Source organism: Squalius cephalus (genome assembly GCF_949319135.1).
Source record: "Squalius cephalus genome assembly, chromosome: 18".
Lineage (NCBI taxonomy): Eukaryota > Metazoa > Chordata > Actinopteri > Cypriniformes > Leuciscidae > Squalius > Squalius cephalus.
Window position 1 is genome coordinate 18,204,837 of NC_137139.1, and position 22,327 is coordinate 18,227,163.

Sequence of the window (22,327 nt, forward strand, 5' to 3'; positions counted from 1 at the left end):
ACTCACAAAGATTCAAGATTTAAAAAAAAAAAAAAAGATCAATTGATCAACTTTAGTGCACTAAAATAATATTCTTTAGATGTCTTAAGATTTAAATGATAAATATGAAAAAACAAAAACAAAATTAAACCTCTCAAAAAATAAACTGGAAACTAAACAAGCATGGTGTATGGCATGTAAGGAATGGTAGTGTCTGCCTGGTCTGGATTAACAAGCGTAAGTACGGACACATGTGAAATAAACACCAAATGCTTTGAAAGCAGCCATTACATTCTTAGGACAATTTGGGTTCTTTTTGAATTTGGGAAAATTCAAGTCTTTTGCCCCAAACTAAAAGCATTTTAAATGCAAAAACCTCTGTGGGGTTGCTTGAATGAATTTGATTCAGAAATTATTGTTTAATTGTATGATGAATCAATAAAGGACAATGACAATGGCCATTTTTGGACCAATCGGTAAACAAACTGGCACAAGCCCATTGCACACTGGGTGTCACTTACAAGCTCTTAATAACAGGGGTAGATCTCAGTTTTTTATGTTTTTGAGATGTCTAGATTTGTTCAGCCTTTAAAAGACAAAAATTTAACAGATAGGACAAAAGCCAACAAAATGAAGTCAACAGACGATCAGAAACCAGATGTACAGCAGTACTGGTAATAAATTATTGTCGCAGTCATCCAGAAAAAAGTCAAAATAAAAATAAACAAATATGACTCATGACACTAACACAGACGGATGACACAGCAGAAGCGGCACCCTGCTGTTCACTCATAGGGGAGCGACCGACGGCTGATGAGTCAGGACTGGTAGAGGAAAGTATTGGACAGTCAGTTCTGTGTTCCTGTACAGTCCTTCAAATCACAGGAGAGCCTTATACGCTCTGATCATACATTCACTCTACAGCCCTGCTTTCCCCCCAGTTCATCTCAGAGCTGTGTTCCCAGTTCTGATCTACTTTATGACGACGAAGGCTGCGCTCGGCCCAATTCGGGAGCGGCGATGTGGAAGACGGAGCCGATGCGGAGGAAAAACCGCCGTAAAGCAGCACGGAGCTCCGGAATGAGGTCGAACTGCATCATCTCGCACAGATGGTGGTAGTAGCAGGAGGCATGAGGCTTGAACTGAGGGAGAAATGACAGTGTTAGACGTTCATGGAAAGATGCTTTGAGCCATTTTATTTTACTAAAGTCTTTTTGTTTAGGGGTTTCCCTAAAGACCTTTTTGGAGTGTCAGTATGGAGTGGAACGTCACTGGGAATGCCTGAGGTTATCAACAGTGATGAATGGAAAAGGATATTTTAGTTATGAACAGGGAAGATCCCCAGGGCTGCCAGTGGTCTGACTGCGTAATGACACAGGTCTCTTTTACATTTAAAAGGTCATCACACTGACAAGCTGACATTTCAGCAGGGTGCTTCCTGTAATAAAAGCCTTAAATCAGACCCCTGAAGGATAAGAGAAATATCCAACACATTGTCTTTTCCCACAGGAAATAACACCTATTGGGTTAATTATCAGCCCACCTGTATGGTTAATAAGGGCACTATTTTTACAGTCTGTTTCTTCTCATTCTTAATTGGGACGTGTCAATATTTAACATTATAAAACCAAGATCAAGATCAAGGCCGAAGCCAACCGGATGTCTACTGAACATGAAAGATAAAAAGTGTACTATTTTTAACCTTCTAATTAGGGACCTCGAATTGAACTGAGATAAGAGATTTAAAGGGATAGTTCACCTAAAAATACAAATTGTCATCATTTACTCACCCTCATGTTGGAGCTCTTTACTGTCAGAACATGACAAACACACCAATCTGAGGTAGAACATTCAAAAGATTTTTCTTAACAAAATAGATATCTTAATAGACAAATGAATTTCTCAGTTTCTGCATGTTCTAATGGATGATATTGTTTCAAATCATGAAACAGGTTTGTGTTGCCTGATTTTTATGGCACGTATCTTCAGCACAGTTAGCAGTGCAGGCTGCGATCTTACTAATAATAATATTACATTTCCTATGGTATTTGTATGAAAAACAATGCATAAGGCTGAATTCAAGCGCATCCCACTGGATCTCACTGCACTGTTTAGTGGTCGCGTGATCAAGACCAATCAGCAAGTAAACGCATCTGCTCTAGTAAACTCGCGCTGCGCGGCCATTTGAGCCGAGCGGATAAGTAGCGCAGTTACGTTCTGCTTTTGGTGCATAAACATATCGACATTTTGTTATTTTATCGAGGAAAATTATATCATGATAATTATCATTATCGTTTTAATCGCCCAGCCCTACCTCTGACCTTTTCCTCTTTGGTAATATCTCAGCTTTCTCTCTTTCTACAGTCCCACTTGCTGATTGGCTACAAGTTTTGGTGCTCCGATCTACTTAGTTTTTTCTAAATATTCACAAAATTGTTTGCTTAGGTTGATCTATTGCGGTCAAACATAACTTTAGAGCAGTGATCTCAAACCCTTCAATTCCATCCCTGCTCCAACACACCTGCCTGACTGTAATTATCAAGTTACCCTAAACACCTTGTTTAGCTGGTTTAGGTGTGTTTGATTGCGGTTGGAGCTGAAATCTGCAGGACAGTAGCTCTCCAGGAGCAGGGCTGGGTATCAAGTCCGATACTTTTTAGACACCAACCGAATTGCCTCGATTCCATCGAGTATCAAAAAATGTCTTGTTGTTCGGTACCAAATTTCGATACCTAAGGGGTTAATCTCATCAACGTCAGTAAGTCAATAAGCATCCAGCATGATTGGCTGTGGCGAGGCATCAAGGAAAAACACTATTTTACACCGTTTACGCCCAGAGACATGGCTGTAGTGTGTAAGTGTCCCAACCCCATAGATGGAAAAGATGTGGAAAACAAAAGTGTGGCTACATTTTACCAGGCTCAATGCCAACAGTGTGCAATGCAATATATTTGAGACAAAATAATTGCTGCCAAGACCAGCAACACAACAAATCTGATGAAGTACTTGACAGTGCACAGAATAAGCTTAAGACCAGAAAGTTGCTCCGTCTTCAACTGCAAGAAGAACTGGAGCGCGTCACAACTGAACCGAAATTTAGCGAATAGGCTACTTGCCTAGGCACATAGAAAGCTTGAAGTGTCTACTTTTAAATGAACCAATTGGAATAAAAAAAACAAACAAATATTCTCTGATTATGTAATCCAAATGAAAGGTGCATTTCTTTCTATATCCGCGTTCCCTATACTGCGGAGATGACGAGTCAGCAACGTCAACATCTTTGTAGCCAACACTGACTCAGAAAACACTAGTTTATTAATAAACAATTCAAATGTCTCCTTGCTATTTTTTCCAGACACATTCATAATCATTACTTTTGCCAATTTGCGGCAAGCTTTATGCGTATTAAGCGCGAGGCATATAGTCATTGAGTCTGTAAAAAGTCAACAAACCAAAGTTTTTTTTATGTATTATGTAATGTAATCTTGTTAAAACGGATTTCATGAAATTGGTATCGAATAAAAAGTATCGTTCAGGAACAGGTATTGAAGTCAAGGAATCGGTATTGAAAAAGTTTGAATGATACTTAGCCCTAGTTGGAGACCCCTGCTTTAGAGTAAACAAACATGGTGGATGATGGGCAAGAAAACATGGTGATAATAGTGTTTGGATTGCTTTTTACAGAAAATTCACGGAAACAAGTTTAGATGAAGATGTGTAATGCTTCCGTCTTCTTTTGTTTGTTCAAGGAAAAATAGCAGAATCATTTATTTAAATAAAACTATATTTTAAGTATTATTATTTGAATAAAAATAGGGGAAAACCATTTCATTGCTGGTAACAAATATTTGTTGGCACGTGAGGCAAAAAGTTCATTTTGATCCCTGTGTCCAATGTTCTGGTTCAGTGAGAGGGTGTGTTTGTTTATGCATGTTATTACTTTGTCATCAGGCAGTCTGAGTGTCCGGGTGAGGAGCAGCAGAAGGAGACTTGTCCAGGCTTCCCGGTGGCTCTCTGAGGTAAGACTGATGAAGTAAGCCAGCGCTTCACTACAAACTCTAAATAAAACACACACACACGCACATCATTACTGTCCAAAAACGGTACAGCACATGTAAATCTATGATGTAAAACTTGATTATGTGACTCATCCCTCAGTGTTTTACATAAAACAGTTCCTGTTTTTTTTTTTTTTTTTTTTTAAAGAGTCATACATCTATTTTGTATGCATTATAGTGATGAGTGTAGCATCTATATTTAATGCTTTCTAATTGTTAATAATGTTAGTGTAATTTAAATAATCACAGAATAATAGTCAATCAACTCAAGTGCAATTTCTTCAAATAATAGATGCATCTGAACACATAGCACAGATGCACTGTATGGAACCAGGCAGACGGCTGCACTCACTGCAAAAGGCGTGTCTGGATATCTAGCCAGGAGTCTTGCAGCTGCGTGTCGGAGTACATGCGAAAGAGGATTCTCAGACTGCAGGCCAGACTGCTGGTCTCCTGCTTTAGAAGATTCGGTTTTGACTTCCCCTTAAAGCCTACATGCAAGATTAATAAAAGAAATGCATAATAAAAAAACACTGTCTCCTATAAATGACAGCATTACCCCAACCCAGATGAGGAAATAAAAGAGCCCAGACCTGCTCTCCAGAGCGCAGTCCTCTGCTCATTGTTGGAGTTGAAGTCCTTGGCAAACCTGTGAGACTCAAGGAGGCAGTCAAGCAGTTTGAAGAGGTGCTGTGACGACAGGTGTCTGTACATACCCTGATCGGGCTCCGTCTCCCCCTCCTCTGCTTGCTCAAGTGCATCTCGCTATTAGGAAACACAAAGAGACGGAACAAATGACACTTAAAGTTAGCACGCTACAAAGCCGTTCCTTGGCTGATTTCTCCAAATCACTGTGTATTTGTTTCAATACCGCTGTGTATTTTGTCAACACCATAAGGAGCTGTTCACACAGGCCGCATTTGTCTGTGCTGTTTATAGGTTATATTTCAATGTAATCATGTCAATTATCAGTTATACTTTATAAAGCAGATATTTGAACGTACTTGGGTTAAGTGAACAAACCTGAGCAGCAGCCATGTTCTCAGCATCCTCCCTCTTGCTGGTAGCCGGGTAGAATACAATATTATCTATGGTCTGAATCAACTCCAGCTGTACGACGCACTTTATTAGCAGTCCTGCAAACAGCTTGTGGTCCGAGACCCCTAGGACAGAACATGTAAGAGAGTAACATGTTATAAGTCACAGAAGGACAGAGAACTCTGGACAGAAAGGTGAAGTGTAAAATGGCTCAAGAGCTGGGCAACAAGGTCGTCCAATGGAGTTTTAATCCACATTCAGATATGCCTTCATTTAGTTTGCAACTAAGTGTTCCAATCAAATCTTGATAGAAAAAAATTGTATACTGGGACTAAATTTAAACTTTTTGGATTTGGAAGCAGTTTTACTTAGATAAATGCCACAATAGGGAACAAAAGTTGTGCCTTCAGTTTCATGACGACTTTAAAGAGGAAGAGGTCATATAGTTCAAAGAGAATGTGGCTGTAGGTGGAAAATCTAGATGATTAGGTTTCGTGGGCAGCTTATCAGACGTCTTTTTCTACTTCAGAGAAAGTAGGCAAGCTGCATGGAATGAGGTCACGTTACGATGTTCTGTGGAAAACTAAGAAAAACTGATGTAGTCATATGGTGGTTTCTCAGTACAAGGGCGAATCTCATCAAAACTCCAAAGGGGTTTTCTGTTTTAAGACAAAAAAACAAATTGCTTAAAAAGAAAAAAAAGGAGGTTAAAATTTATTCTATTTTTTTTTTTTGCATTACGCCAATGGGAAAATTAAGGCTTTATTTTCTTTAGGCAAATATAATTTTTAAATATACTTTTTGATTTTTGAGTTCAAAAGTTTTGGGTCGGTAGGTTTTTTAAATGTTTTTGAAAGAAGTCTCTTATGCTCACCAAGACTGCAATTATTTGATCAGAAATACAGTAGAAATAGTAATGTTGTCAAATATTATTACAGTTTAAAATAATTGTTTTTTTTTTTTGTGTATATTTTAAAAAGAAATGTATTCCTGTGATGGCAAAACAGTCTTCAGTGTCACATGATCCTTCAGAAATCATTCTAATATGATGATTTGGGGCTCAAGAAACATTTCTTATTATCATCAATGTTGAAAACCGTTGTGCTGCTTAACTTTTTTGGAAACTGATATATTTTTTTACAGGATTATTTGATGAATAGAAAGTTCAAAAGAACAGCATTTATTTGAAATAGAAATCTTTTGTATTTTCTGTCACATAATGCATCCTTGCTGAATGAAAATAATGGTAATGAGTGAACATTTTCATGAGAATCACCATAAAAGTCAGAGAGAGGCATTGCAGCTGTACATACTGGTGTGGGACCTTCCTTTCCAGGTTTCATCACTGGCGGTGGACATCTGACTATGGCCTCTCTCTGATAGAGTCCTCTCAAAGCTGCTCTGCGACTGAGAATCTACCTCAACATCCTAAAAAACACAGAGACAAACACACACACAGACGCATATGAAAACCAGAGCCTAATATGCAAACATCTAGTATAAATAGCAAGCAAAGTCTGATGGGTGTGTCAGTGTTAACAGAAGGGTAGGACACAACGATGTATAACAGAATAAGGGCTTAGTGGTGCTTGATTATGGTTTATTTGTGTGTGTATTCGCAATATTTATTTATTTATTTATGTGTTTGTGATCTCACCATGTGCTTCCCCTCTCCCACCTCCTCCTCCTGTCCAGCTGGTCGCCATGTCAGCAAGCTGTTAAGAGCAACGTCAAAACCAAACTGAGAGAGCATTTCATAAGCAGAACTACTGGAGCTTGAATCTGTTTAAACAAGCTCTGATTTCAATATCAGTGATTAGGAGTGGGCGATATACTGGTAGAAATTTGTCAACCGGTAGAGATTTTAGACTATCTTCTCTATTGTGGTTACACTCACATAAAGTCACTGTGCTGCACAGTCGCGAAAGCTTATCATCTGCATGCGTTTTTAAGCATTGCTGTTTGAAAACAAGTGATTTTGAACCATTGAAGCGCAATAAGCAGTGAAAGATAACTCATTTCGGTATACACGCATAATCATTTATGTTTTAAGAGTCTGTAAACAGTTGAGAAAGAAAGTGCATGTGTATCCATATATTGGATCTGTGCGTTCTGTCTTAAAGTTACAGCAGCCTAATATTCCTGTTGTCTTTAATGTTAATCAAACAACAAAAGACAAGAGAAAATCACTCACTGTTCCTGCTAAATCACTTTCGTAACTTTAATAAGAATACATTTTGTATTTAATGTATACAGTGAAGACTATGCAGTGTTTTTGTACATATAATTACTTTATACAATTTATGTAGTATTTCTTATTTCTAGCGCTCAAGTCTACTTCATTCATCTTTTTCTATTGTAGTTTGTTTTCTTATATGTTTGTAATTAGTTTCTTTGTTCTTATTTCATCACTGACTGTTTACTTGTCTCCAGTAAGCTTGAGAGTTTTTACTTACTTAGGCTAATTATGAAATGTCAGTGGTTTAAAAAAAAACATATCATAAAAAACCTTATTTAAAGCAAAAATAACTATATTATTGTATCGTCTATATCGTTATCGTGAAATAAAATTACTCATCTCGTAATCATAAGATTTTGATCATATTGCCCACCCCTATCAGTGGTCACATGTGGCACGTCTTACAGAACAAAAAAACGTGGGAAAAAAACCCTTTTAAATTATGCTAAAAAAAGTTTTTATTTAGACATGGTATTAATTAGCATACCTTATAATTTATTTGATAATTAGATTTTTTTTATCGATTGACAACTCTAATGAAAACGGATCCAGATGGAAGGCCGTTAAGTGTCACTGAAACAGATGGTGGTGTGCAAGAGTGTCATACGCATGAGGGCTGGTGGTCTGGAAGATATCCAGCATGCAAGCGCAGGTGACGTCCCACACCTCCGGACTGAACTTCTCCCCGTTCAGGATCACCAGGTTCTCCAGACAGTTTGTGCCTGACCGCGCCAGCTGCTCATTATCTAAAAACAGAGGCGAAGTTTTAAGTGTAACACTTTCCCTGTGTCACCACACCCTGATGATTTAAAACACTACCACCCACTGGGTCAATATGTTTCTCCAAATGTGACATGTGTAGGCGTCACATTTGAATTGTCCATCTGGAATAAAGTACAGCAAGTAGCAGGACAGGTTTTAAAATTTACAAACTCTCCCTCCTCATGATTAGCACAACAGATTAGCAAAATCCCCACCTTGTTTCACACACCACTGCAGCTGTGCAAAAATATCTGCCAGCAGCACCTCGCTGAGAGGCTCGTAAAATTGTGTGAAAACATCACAGATAGCGTAGAGGGCGTGGTTACATGTTGTCGTCATCCACTCCGTTTTCTATGAAAGAAAAAAAAAAGAAAATTATAATAAAAAAATAAAAAAATAAAAATAAAAAAAAATTATATATATATATATATATATATATATATATATCATTGATTGGCTGCAATGTATCCACCTTATTTTTCAATGCAGAAATAAGCTATTTTCTTGTGAATGTGTTTTTCTTGTGAATTCATTAGCCGCTACAACTAGAAGACTAACAAAGTGCAGCAAAACTATTTGACTATTTCAAAACTATAATACATTACAATAATGTATTATCGTATAATACCTGGGGCCAGTTGCATAAGCTTAGCCACTATGTTAAGACTGTGCCTTAAGAACTAATTTGACCGCTAGAAATTAGTCAAGAGGTAACCAGTCTTTCTTTTCTGATTCAAATGAGACCGATCTACCTTTTTATGTAACTGACTTTAAAAAGTAAGCAGCAGTCTTGAAGAAAATAAATTAGATGGCTTACTTTTATGACTAGTCTAAGCAGTTTATGCAACCGGCCCCAGATAGCAACATCAAGATGTTTTAGTACCGTTAAAATAACTGGAAGCAACCGAGACCAGAAGCCTCAACATTTAAGTTACAAATGACTGTGTCTGCTCTTATGTTAAAAATATGGCGGATGCAACTAACAAAAAAGTTAGTTAGCTACATTCAAGCTATACAAGGGGGAAATATCTTTTAAATTAGATTACATGTATCAGTTAAAAATATGATTTATGAATCAGTTAGAAATATCAGTAAATCAACTAGGGAAAAGCATAACATTAATAGCAAAACATATATATTTTTTAAATGTATATAACAAAATAGCAAAATTTTAGTGCAGGGACTTCTAGGAACACAAATGAGACCGTTTTTTAATCAGTTCATTAAAAAGAACCCACCGAACCAACTGACTCTAAATGAATCAGACTTTTCAATGCTACTACTCTAGTAGACAATAGACATGCTACTGCTAGTGAAGATTGTTTGATTATTACTTCAGCTCGCTTGGTTGCAAGCACAAAATAATGTGACAAAAACAGTGATGTAACATCTTGTGCTGTTATACTGCTATGGGGAAAAAGTAGCTTGTTATTGGATAAGCTCAAGTAGATTAAATATAATGAACAAAAATGTAATGTTGGGAGTATTAAAGTTGTGATTGACACTCACTTCAGTTTGCTGCTCAGGGAGCTTCATGTTGTCGAATATTCGAAAGATGATCCGAAAGAGGTCATGCCACCAGTGCTTCTCAAATGTGTGTCCGTAACTCTTCATGATCTCAAACATGACAGTCAGACCCCTGAAACACCAAAACACCCTCTTGAATAAGCTTTAAATGTGTTATTTAAAGTCGTCATGGAATCAAAATTTACCCAATTTACTTTGTTTGCACATTACTAGTCTTGTGGTGAACAAATAAGCTGTGCAAGTTAATACACAGAGATTTTTTTTTAGTAATCTTGAATCAAAATCTGAACATTTGCTTCTGCTCTGGAATGGAGTTCCTTCTCTGATGACGTCAGTTTGACGGCTTGGGTTGAATATCCTTAACCACTCCCCTCAAACCGTCAGTTTCCTTTGAGCGAGGGATGGAGAGGAGGTGCACTAAACTAAAACCCCACCCTCTATTCAATATTCCTTTTTCACTTGGAAATACGTCACTACACTGGAGAAAAGTCGGTTGCAACTTCTGGTTCACAGGGACTTTAAAAGATATGAAGAGAGTAGCAAGGTTGATGATGGGGACCCACCTGGTCCTGACGTCTAGTTTGCAGCGGTTGATGATGCAGGAAAGCTCAAACAGGATGGGGAACCAGCCTCTCACCCAAACGCGGTCACCAGGGGCAACGTTCATATCGTCACTAGTGTACTCCCTCAGAGCCTAGAAAGGGGAAGAGTGACTAAAATGTAATCTTTGAAGCTCAGATGTCATGGGTAACAAAGACTGAGGTGACAGCACTCACCTGCGGCCTGTCAGACACGTATTTAGCGCAGTGGCGGATGAGCCGAATGGCTTCCATACTGGTGTCAGGAAATGCAGCATTACACACAAACTCCGACAAACACTTCACTGCATCCTGGAAAGAGTCAATGGCCGCTGCAAAATGCTGCTGAAACGTGTTCACTGTGAGGAAACAGAAAGGATAGACATGAGAATGAGTTTTTTTTTTTTTATATTCAAGATGCAAGTTTTAAAATAATGTGCAATTGCCGGTACTTACTAACAATGTGCCCTGTGGTCTGAAATGCTAGGTCCACAATGTTCTCATCATGATCTGACGCTGCTTGATGGAACACAGAGAAGATGTTCTTCCAGCCAGAGCGAATATTAGCAGCCTGGGAGTTCACCATCTGGGCCACACAACGTATCACCATGTCCCGGATGGTGGGCGACCTTTAGAAAGGATGTGGGAGTTAGTGTAGAAGAAAGCAAAATGCATGGTTTAAAATGGAAAAATACACTAAAATAATGACTTCAAATAGGTTTCCTGAACTCTTTATCCATCTTTATAATGGTCAGACAAATACTCATGCCATTAATTGAGCTAAAGTTGCTGTGTCAGACAGGTCGAGTCTCTCTAACAAACTCTCTCTCTCGTCAAAATCGCAAAGACTGCAATTTATTTAAATAAATATACACACTGTGTAAGGGTTCCCTGCATTTTTCTGCAAGTTTGAAGGCTTAACGTTTGAAAATGAAGAAATTAAGACAACCACAAATATTAGCATAGTAATTTTTTTGTTGTAATTATTATAATTTTTCACAAATACTCAGTTTTTTATTTATACAGTGAAATATTACAATATTAATATTTCAAATTTTTTGTTTAGTGGCTTATATTTTTATTATTATTATTTTAACAGCCATATTTATATATAAACACAAAAGTTTGGCCAATTTGTGCAGTGTTACAAACAAGCACAGCAAATATGGAATTATTGCATTTTAAATCACAAATCAAAGTTTTTATCAGAAAACGTGACTTTTTCCACCGAAATCGTGCAATCCAAGCAGTGTACCACTTTTTGTGGAAAACAACCTACAAATGGCCTACTTATAGTTGCTTCTGCATAATAAGCTGGGATTGCAGGAAGTATTTGAACTCTGACACAATTAACCTCAAGTGTTTCCTCTTTCTTTCTTCATCTCCTCAATCACTCACATTTCTAACTCTCTCCTCCTCACCTGTTCTTCTTCATGATGTGTTCAAATGGCCTTAAAAAGTCCTTTTGGAAGCGGAAATTGGCCAGTTCTCCTTTCTCTAAAAACTTCATTGAAAGTTGTCTCAGGGAGTCCACAGCAAAGATGGCCACATCCTCATTAGGGTTACAACCCACCTGTCAAACCAGAAATATTGTTTTACGGATTTATCAAATCAAGAAAAAAAATTCACTATAAGCTTTAAGGTACGGTCACATTAGCGACATTTTGGCTACATTTTGCTTGCAAAAAATGTCCATTGTCTATAGTGTTACAAAGTTGCAATGTATGAAGCACAGCTTATACAAAAGTCAATTTCAAACCAAGCTGCTTTCTGTTGCTCAATGTGGTGAATCCGTGACACCACATTGAAATCGTTGCGAAATCTGCGTGGTGCAATCGTTCGCCTTTACATGCAAATCATGATTGCATGGATTCCTATTGAAATGACTGGATTTTGCCCATGAACATTCACAGAACAATAGTGAATGTGATCGCACCTTTAGATAAAGGCCACAGACCTTGTTGAAGTGATCTCCGATGACCTGCCATATGCGTGACCACTGCAAACGGATGCGGTTCATGTTGTAATAGGAGATCTCCACTATCTTCTGCAGACTGAACATGCGCGGCTGGTGCGCAGAGGCCAGCTCGTCCATGGACACCGCACATAGCCAACGTACAAAGTCAACTGGAGATGGAGCAGAGTTTAGAATTCACAAAAATATGAAGTGACATTTTGCCCTCAAATACATTATCTACATGTTCATGTCTGTGTGCATTAACGTGGGTTGGAAGAGTCAGTCCAGAGGGCCATTTTGTGTGGCAGTCACCTAATGGTTAGGCTACATAATAAAAGTAACTAAATAAACTGTCCACCCAAACAGTCTGAAACAGATCATTTTCATCTATGTATACACCTTCTTACATCATTCTAACGTCATTTCTGAATTTAAACGGCCTATTATCTTCTATTAAAGAGAACCTCCGTCATGATACTATGTGTGTATGAATTACACGAATGAGGGAAGTTTATATTTACTTTTTAACAACCACCATCCCTTATAGTTCACTTCCTTATGATGTAATGGACCAAACGAATGAATATCAGACAAAGAACAAATCCAAGCTATGGCGAACAGGATCACAGCATGGACGCCCACTTAGGCTAAAAACCGACTTTCCACTGCTCATGGAGATAAAGATATGTAAGGAATGCAGTCGTTCTAGCTCATTTCTCAGAACCCATTGACTCTACTTTACACGGGTAGAATTAACAGTATCAGTTTCGTCATAATCAACCCACACAGATATGCTCTCAAACTACTCACTACTAATAAATACTAATAACTTAGCTAAACTCCTCAGTAGCGTGACAGTAGCTGAATAGTTTTCAAAATAGTGTTGCTTTTTCAGTAGCAAGCTAGTTTATTCCGTGTAACAGTGGCGTGACACAACCGTTTATGTCGCATTGTATTGCGTATGTATATAAGGATTACAAAAGTTGTTTGATTTGCCAAGCATGTAAACTTCAATCCTCATCGTTGTTATAAGTCTTTACTTAGCAGGTTTGACTATGTAAATCATGTTGTAGAACAAAACGTGAAAGTCTTTTCATGTTTACCACAGACATTATTTAACTCACGAACCCAAAACCCTTACTATAAAACTTTTTAATCATTTCTGAGGAATTATACTATGATATAACCCATGCTATTTTTCCCCCCATGTTTTACAACTAAAAACTGAAACGCTCTATAAAATCAAACCTCTAAATATTTTTTAATATCTTTTATTCTTCTACTTTTCTATAATTCTACTTTTAATCAGCAAGGATGCATTACATTGATCAAAAGTGATGGTAAAGACAATGTACAAATATTTAAAATAAATGCTGTTATTTTGAACTTTCTATTGATCAAAGAATCCTCAGGAAAATGCATCATGGTTTACACAAAACTATGAAGCACCACAACTATTTTCAACACTGATAATTATCAGAAATGTTTCTTGAGAACCAACTCATCATTATAGAATGATTTCTAAAAGATCATATGACACTGAAGACTGGTGTCTTAAATGACATGTTAAAATATATTTAAATAGAAAATAGCTATTTTAAGTGATAATAATATTTCACAATATTACTGTTTTTTTTACAGTATTTTTGATCAAATAAATGCAGTCTTTTAGAACAGTAATGTGTATATTTATATTGCCCCCTTAAAAATTACACAAAAATGTTATCTATTAAACAAAAAGTAAAACAAAGAAACCCTACCAATTGCATTTCCATCAAGCCTGGTGGATCCAGTGAAGATTCTGGCACACAGAACAGAGAGACAGAAGGTCAGACATGGGATTATAAACACCAAGAACAACACTGTGTTTGTATTGTCCTATGATTTCAATGCACCTGTCCACAGCCACCACAACACTCTGAGAGCTGGTCTCCCCCACTGACTCCTGGATATGAGCCATCTGACGCTTGTCTGGACCTCCAACCAAAGTACCTGCAGGAGACCAATAATATGGTTTTGCTCCATAAGCAACGCTGTCCAAACGATCCACACACATCAATAAACAAACAATAAACAGACTGAACACTTGGGCCCCATCCGTGAGCTATTAAATGCAGTCATACAATGGCTTACCTAAACCGAGGGACATGAATTCCTCTCCCCCTGTTGGGAAGCCCTTTATGCTGCCTCCCTGGTCACGGACCACACCAGAGATATAACGCGTCTTCACCCCTGTTCCAATCAACTGAGCCAACTCCAGCTGACTGATACAACGTAGAATCTACACCAGGAAACAGAGCAGGCAGATATATAGAGTCTACAAAGAAACTTTATCAATTCAATGGCTTTGGAAGAAAGCAGGGGTCAATGCCCACCAGTGGAGTGGAGTTGCATGACTTTACAGGGCTCAACAATAAGGATGACCTGCTGGCTGGGGGCGAGTGTGAGAGTGTTTCACACCAGTTGTGCAACCACTGAAAATGTTTAATTCATCGATCTTCTACATCCATTTTTCATACCTTGTAAACCTAATCGTTTGGTTTTATGTGATGTATTCTACACTGCTGTTGCAAAATTCTGCTGATTTGACAGCAAGATAATATTGACTAGCTAGAAAATAGATTGTCAATTTTTTTTTAATTAGCAAAAATGATTTGTGATAGTCTTGAAATTATTAGTAAGAATGTGCTGAAAACTACAAACCAATCAGGAATGTTTTGCATTGCATGCCACAGTTTTCCAGCAAGAGTGTATATATATATATATATATATATATATATATACACATCTGTTTGTATATCAATGCAAGTATAAAAATGAATTGCTAAAAATAAAAATAGATTTTTTGTGGGCAATACGTATTTTATATTATATTAGCATGTTATATATATATATATATGAAGAGTTCCATCTGTGCCATCTGAAAGTGCCATCTGAAATTTTCTTCTAGAATGATCATTTTTATCAAGCTTGTATATTTAACTTCAGTAATTTCACTTAAACGGCAATGAAAAATACCTATTAAATGTAATTTAAGTGAAATTATTGAACTTAAATATACAAGCTTTATAAAAATGATCATTCTAGAAGAAAATTTCAGATGGCACTTAGAGGCTTTTGCATCTGAACTCTTCATATTTTTTTCATAATATATACTGTATAGTCCATGCCCATTATAAGATTTCAAGCAGAGGCAGACAAGTTTTGATTTTTTTATTAAGATGGAACTTCTTAATTATTTATGAAGGACTAAAAATGACAGAACGAAAAATAAATAAATAAATAAATAAAAGTAGAAATAAATAAATAAATGCAGAAATAATAGTAAAAATAAATACATTTTGGTAATATAAATGGCTATTTCTGTATTTTTACATGTATTTATTTATTTATTTATGCATTTCTATATGTATTTATTTATGTATTTATACATTTATTTATATATTTATGTATTTATATATATATTTATTTATATATCTATATATGTATTTATTTATACATTTATTTATTCCTACATTTATTTATTTCTGTATTTCCACATTTCTACATTTATTTATTTCTGTATTTCCACATTTCTACATTTATTTATTTCTGTATTTCCACATTTCTACATTTATTTATTTCTGTATTTCCACATTTCTACATTTATTTTTCCCTGCGCATGTATGCTAATTGACCAATGGCTAAGCCACGCCCCCAAACGCGATGAGCCAATCACAGTACGCATAGCTAACCCAATACACTTGGACGTTCTCTGCTTCCTCGTCCATTGCAATGCATTGCGGTTATCAGTTTTCATTCGTTTTTGTTTTTTTTCTTGTCATTTTGGCTTTAAAACAGCGTGTGTGTGTGTGATTTTGGTTGGGTGACAGTTGTAGGTTACAGTTTGACAAGAGTTTACAGTTTGACAAAAGCACAATGTTGTGTTTTACACAAATATAAGTAGGCTAAACACTTTGCAGTTTTAATTATGTCCTGTATGAACAAAATGGAGTATGTTTTTATGTTTCCACTGTTCGATCGCGCCCCGGCGCCCGCTCTCTGACACACACACACACACACACATTCCAGCAATGCAATCTTGACATCGCAGCCTGTTCATTATTCTGCGCTCCCACCAAACGCAAATAGAGCGTCAAATTCGCGCGTATCCGCGTCTAGTTCGACGCTTGAACATTTTGAATCCAAAGCGAATAGGACGCGCGTATAAAGCGAGCGTTTGAAGCGAAATAGCACCAAACTATAACGTTTACACTGTGAACTGTAAATCTTTGTTCTGGAGCTGAAGCTTATCGACCTTCTCAACAATAAAATTATTAATATAACCCTCCAATGCATATTTAAGGCCCTTTTGGTGACATCGAGATGATATATAATCTTTCTGTCTCCAAAAAATCACCAATTGCCTCCTGTGAAATGTCTCCTACTGTGACAGCTGCCAAAGGCCTGTTACCGAATGTTGACTGAGTGAGTGGAGGGGGCGTGGTTAGCCATTGGTCAATTAGCATACATGCGCAGGGAAAAATAAATGTAGAAATGTGGAAACACAGAAATAAATAAATGTAGAAATGTGGAAATACAGAAATAAATAAATGTAGAAATGTGGAATTACAGAAATAAATAAATGTAGGAATAAATAAATGTATAAATAAATACATATATAGATATATAAATAAATAAATATATAAATACATAAATATATAAATAAATGTATAAATACATAAATAAATACATATAGAAATGCATAAATAAATAAATAAATACATGTAAAAATACAGAAATAGCCATTTATATTACCAAAATGTATTTATTTTTACTATTATTTCTGCATTTATTTATTTATTTCTACTTTTATTTATTTATTTATTTATTTTTCGTTCTGTCATTTTTAGTCCTTCATAATTATTGCCCTGATGGTGGAAATGGGGAATTTCAATGCTTCAGACATTTTCTTACAGCCACTTTCTATTTTGTGAAGCTCAATAATCTTTTGTTGCACATCAGAACTATATTCTTTGGTTTTACCTATTCTGATGAATGATTAAGGGAATTTGGCCTTCGAGTTACCTCATATTCATACTCTTGTGAAACAGGAAGTCATGGCTGGATAATTTCCTAGTCAGGGGAATATACTTCAGAGATATTTTACTCATAAGAATTTCTCAGGGTACCAATTGTGGCCAACGTGTATTAGAGAAAAACATTTATTTCATAATGTGATTTTCTGCCCCACATTCACATTAAGATTTCAGATTTATTTGTACAGCCTTCTTTGATATCTATCAAGGGTGCCAATAATTCTGACCACGACTGTGTATATATATAGGAGAAAAATGGCTAACACTCGGCTCCACGCTCACATGCTCTGATCCCCACCTCATGCCAAGAGTTGCCCAAGTAGTTTCCATCGGTGTGGGCGACCATGATGAGAGTCTTAATGGTGTCAATGTTCTTCTGCTTCATCTCTGTGATACTTGAACTGGCTGTGAGCAGCGTAAACCGGGCCAAGGCCTGGATGTAGGCGTCTCTCTCCAACTGCAAAGAGAGTGAAACAGAAAAGAAAATAAGACTTGGCAGAAGGAACTAAAAGCAGACTTGATGTGTAAAAGCAGATGCGTCACATAAAAACAGTAAAAACACAAACCTGCATGTTGAAGATGCAGGCGATCCTGATAGCACAGCGAATTCCCTCCAGACAAAGAGAAGCCACATCCTGATCGTCACAATCCTGGAGTCCTACACTGAACGCCGCCAGCAGGGGAGTCCAGGCCAGCTGTTTTAGATAAGCATTCAAGTATTGAGAAATGAACCCAAGCAGAACATACTTTCATTTCAAAGTTTAACTTCCTTTTGACCTTTCTAGACTGATGTGTGAAACCACTACATAAGAGATTATGTCTCTTCCATGACCTGCTCATGATCCTTTTGACCTATCAATGCTCTTGTGATCCAGTGCTCAACGACACCAAACTGTTCAGATGTGTGGTTTTGCACCTGAAAATTGTGAAAAACTGTAGAGGGATGTTGTTACCTTGAACATTGGCCGAACGTGCTCTAGATGAGTGGCACTGAAGAAGGGAGCCTGAGCGTGACTTACAGCCTCCATCAGAGCTTTAGCCGTTTTGGCCATCTGCTCCATCTCCATGTTATACAGCAACCTTCTCTGCTTCTCACTGGCTACATCTAACAGGAAGACAAACAGCTCGCATCAGCATCCAGCATGGTTTCATTTAATCCCAACAAAGGAAATTAGACGTTAAAGATCACTATTATCTATACAGCTCTTACTCTGTTTGCTGGATTTGGGAGTGATGGTGTATTCTTTGCTCTCCTTCATGGCGATCTTCTTGCCTGCGATTTCATCGTAGATGGAGGAGAGATACTCCTCGGGCAGATCCTTGCTGTCATTAATGCCACGGTTCATTTTTATGTACTGCTCCTTCGTCATCTTGTTCTTTACCTGAAGAGAGAAAACAAAAAAGATTTTGGCATTTTCTAGAGATAAAACAAGCATTTTTTTTTGCACGTTGGTATACAGTTGCAACCACCCAGCAAACAACCAGAACACCCTAGCATCTGGACATCAACAACCTTACAACCACCTATGCAGTTGCTGGTTAGTTGTCAAGGTATCTTAGCAAGTAGAAAGCAAAGCAAAAATAAGAAGTCTTACCTGTGGACTGTGCAGGTCGGTGGTTAACATGATGATGGAGTAGGCCAGAACGTAAGCGGTGTCTGCGCTGGCAAACAGAGTCTGCCTACAGAGCAACAGACAGGTCAACACATAGGCTACACAAAACCCCAAGCAAGCCTCAGAAATATAAAACTCCTCCTCAAGACTACAAAACTCACCCCTGATTGCACTCCAGGTAGCGGGCGGCAAACTTCTCCATTAGCCTATCAATTTTCTGGGCTTCACCCGGAAGCCTGAAGCCTTCCAAGAAGGCACGGAGTGCTGACACAAAGTCTTTGCCACAAAAGTCCAACCGGTCCACGTAGCAGTACATCACCTCCTTATTAAACTTCACATTCTCTCCCAGGAACTCACCAACCTGAGTCTGATCACATGACACATCAGAGCCTAAGTAGCTGGAGCACGAAATATCTTGGTTTACTAATTTATCCATGTAAAACAAGCATGAACTTACTGTGTCCAGTCGCTCCTCTTGTTGCAGGAACTGTGCGATGTCTTCTGGTGAGGTTCCCAGCATGCCTTGCTCCTGCAGGTATTGTAATCCCCTTTTTGGTTTCTTGTTAAACCTTTAAGAAACATAGAAATGATCACACACACACACAAAAAAAAAGTAAGAAAGGAGATGACAGAGGTAAAAAGACAACTCACAGCTCAATGCCATGCTCGATGATCTCTTTCTGCTGCTTGATGACCTCATACTGCTCAGGGTGATCTGGCTGAGACTGCTGAACTCCAGAAGACACAGTGGAGTCCAGAGAGCTCACACTATCTCTGCGAGAGGAAAGATGCTCAAGGAGCTTAACATCAGCACAGTCGCCCTCTGCTGGACGTTCCTGACCTACAGCACAACACAGTCTATTAGACATGCAAAATTATGTTGTAAAAGATAATACAGATTAAAACAGATTGTCTTACCAAGGTTGGCCTGCAGGTTGGGGTTGACGTACATGTCTCTGCTCCACTCCACCATGCACTTCAAAATGGACACCAGACACTCCAGCCCTTTCTTTCTCAAACTCAGCTCCTGCAAATGAATCATTAACCGATCAACTCTTATTATTACACACAGTGAATCAAGCACCTGTTTTTACTGGATATGGTTGCAATATTCTGGAAATATATTTGAAATGTAGTTGTCTGGCACTACGAATATTCTTAGCTTCTTATGATTAAACAATTGATTTAAAAAAATTATAATTATATATATATATATATATATATATATATCATTTGATTAAATGTGTTTGTTAAATGAAATCTAAATTTTATGACATATACGCTTTTCTGATTTTCTTTTGAAATTATTATTTTTCCCCCACTACTAATATTGTTGGTTGCTTATGATTAATCATTAATATACATCTTATTTCATTTTGAATTAAAGCATCCGCTAAATGAAATCTAAATGTTATGACATATACTGCAATTATACAATATCACGCCCCCTTTTTTACTAGAGATATTTATATTATTCTGGTTTCAGTTTGTAATATAGTTTCTGTGTTGATATTTTTACCTCATTTAAGTTGTTTCAGACTAAAGCATCTGCTAACAAAATCTAAATCGTATGACATGCTGTATCGTGTACATTTAAAAAGAATAGCATGCCTTCTAAGTACTAATGTTGTAGTTCGAACATGACGATAGCTACCTGTAATGGAGTCATGCCGAGCTCCTGTCCACTCCTTCCCTGGGCGATTTTAGACAGGTCATTTACCAGCCGCTCAAAAATATTGGCAGCGTTGAGATCACAGTCATAGTTCACATAAATGTCCACCACACATTGTGCATCTGTGAGAAGAACAGCAGACTGATTCACCATTGAGTTTGACATTTGAGCTAATTATCTGAAAGATGCTTCTATGTATGTGTCTGCAAGTGTACACTGAGGTGCGCCAACCTGCACATATTCGAGTAAGAGTCTGAATGACCATCCACTTGTGCTCAAAGGAGCTGGATGACGTCTCCAGGATTGTTAGAAAGATCTCCCTGAAGAACACCTGAGCAAAAAGTGGTTTCCATTTGTTTTGTTTTTTTAATCACATAAGCAAAATGTATATTTGTCTCCAACGTTTTTGAATATCATGAGAATTTTGTTTAGTCAAGTGTATCCAAACAGCCTGGAAGCATATCTGAACATCTGATCATTTTTTACCTCAATCTGCATCTTTAGGTGAACCTTGAAATGGGAGAGCAGGGTAAGGAAGATGGCAAGAGACAGTTCAAATACTTCAGGCACAGAGGAGACCCCGTTTTTAGAGAGCGCCACACACAGGTACTGTTTGATGGCGTTCACAAACATCTCATGGGTTCGAAACAAAGGTCCAGCACCCTGCAGCACTGAGAGCAACAGCTGCAGGGAAACCACCTTTGAGCGCAACTCATGGGACCTGAAAGAGAGGATAGAAAATGACAGCAGTCATCCAAATGTTAATGATCTGTTTGCATAAACTGAATACCTTCCAAAATAATGGTGAATGAATTCAAAATCATTCTACAGGAAGTGTCCATTGTGGAACCAGAGCACTCAAATTTCCTCCAACAACATCTCAGTTTTTATCATCACACTACATCATATTCATCATTTACAGGCTTGATTATCAGTTTATAAGTCTTTTACATAAAAAACAAGCTTAACTAGATTAAAAAAAAGTTTGTAGACAAACTTTAAGTTGGCTTGAAAAAGCCTACAAGCTAAAAAATACTTTCTTGACTGATTTAACTTCTGTTTCTAATCTTACATTCATTTTCCCTCCAGGTTCTTACTTTGGGTCTGGCGGTCCATCAGCCAGGGGCTTCATTGACAGCTTGCAGAGGGAGCGGAACACGAGGAAGGCATCTTTCTGTAGGATGTGCGAGAAGCGGGCAGCTGTTTGACTGCCCTGAATGCTTTCTACATCCTGCTCAGACAAGAAACAAAAGACCAGTCAGACCACAATTAACCCTAAAACAGGCAAGAGTGGAAAATAAGCAAAAAATCATTTCAAGTCACTTTTTATATCATCTGGAATTTTTTATATATTTTGGATTTTATGAGTTGTATTTTCCAGGATACGTTGCCCTATTAGGGTATAAAGTCATACATTTTTCTATGATTTATTTGAAGCAAAAAAAAAAAAGTAATATGCAAAATATGCTGCAAGTATAACATGCAGGACTAACTGTCCTAAAATTGAGGCATATACTTTTCTTGCATTTTTACACTGCTGAAGTGTCTCATCTTCAACCTCAGGGGTGGGAAACTCTAGCCCTTGAGGTTCACTGTCCTGCAGGGTTTAGCTCCATCCCTAATCAATCAAATAATGTAGTTTATGATACAAAAATAATAATTTTCTAAGTAATCCTGAAGACTTTGGTTAGATTTTTCAGGTGTGTTTAAAAGGTAGCCCTCCAGGAAGAAAATATCTTAAAACTGCAAAGATATAGTCAACTAAACATAATAACATCAGTTTTACATGTGAAAATGAACGGCACATTTTTTTTTAAACTCAAAAT

At 37.4% G+C, this 22,327-nt stretch overlaps 1 protein-coding gene across 1 annotated transcript in view; it reads right to left on the minus strand.

The window, feature by feature from the left end:
- Window positions 1–315: 315 nt before the first annotated feature.
- arfgef2 (ADP-ribosylation factor guanine nucleotide-exchange factor 2 (brefeldin A-inhibited)) overlaps window positions 316–22,327 on the minus strand; it is a 35,301-nt gene continuing 13,289 nt past the window's right edge. Inside the window, exons 9-39 of the mRNA XM_079849039.1 lie at window positions 21,599–21,732; window positions 20,988–21,222; window positions 20,733–20,832; window positions 20,484–20,623; window positions 19,748–19,856; window positions 19,481–19,670; window positions 19,287–19,398; window positions 18,991–19,196; window positions 18,812–18,896; window positions 18,427–18,598; window positions 18,170–18,321; window positions 17,783–17,911; window positions 17,515–17,673; window positions 14,272–14,419; window positions 14,034–14,130; window positions 13,899–13,939; window positions 12,139–12,308; window positions 11,603–11,754; window positions 10,638–10,810; window positions 10,380–10,540; window positions 10,167–10,297; window positions 9,586–9,715; window positions 8,292–8,427; window positions 7,922–8,060; window positions 6,733–6,790; window positions 6,389–6,503; window positions 5,061–5,200; window positions 4,631–4,802; window positions 4,390–4,528; window positions 3,920–4,037; window positions 316–1,121 (exon numbers count right to left, since the gene is read on the minus strand). Of these exons, the coding sequence (XP_079705165.1) occupies window positions 957–1,121; window positions 3,920–4,037; window positions 4,390–4,528; window positions 4,631–4,802; window positions 5,061–5,200; window positions 6,389–6,503; window positions 6,733–6,790; window positions 7,922–8,060; window positions 8,292–8,427; window positions 9,586–9,715; window positions 10,167–10,297; window positions 10,380–10,540; window positions 10,638–10,810; window positions 11,603–11,754; window positions 12,139–12,308; window positions 13,899–13,939; window positions 14,034–14,130; window positions 14,272–14,419; window positions 17,515–17,673; window positions 17,783–17,911; window positions 18,170–18,321; window positions 18,427–18,598; window positions 18,812–18,896; window positions 18,991–19,196; window positions 19,287–19,398; window positions 19,481–19,670; window positions 19,748–19,856; window positions 20,484–20,623; window positions 20,733–20,832; window positions 20,988–21,222; window positions 21,599–21,732 (4,308 nt within the window). The 3' untranslated portion in view covers window positions 316–956. The remainder of the gene's footprint in view (window positions 1,122–3,919; window positions 4,038–4,389; window positions 4,529–4,630; window positions 4,803–5,060; window positions 5,201–6,388; window positions 6,504–6,732; window positions 6,791–7,921; window positions 8,061–8,291; window positions 8,428–9,585; window positions 9,716–10,166; window positions 10,298–10,379; window positions 10,541–10,637; window positions 10,811–11,602; window positions 11,755–12,138; window positions 12,309–13,898; window positions 13,940–14,033; window positions 14,131–14,271; window positions 14,420–17,514; window positions 17,674–17,782; window positions 17,912–18,169; window positions 18,322–18,426; window positions 18,599–18,811; window positions 18,897–18,990; window positions 19,197–19,286; window positions 19,399–19,480; window positions 19,671–19,747; window positions 19,857–20,483; window positions 20,624–20,732; window positions 20,833–20,987; window positions 21,223–21,598; window positions 21,733–22,327) is intronic.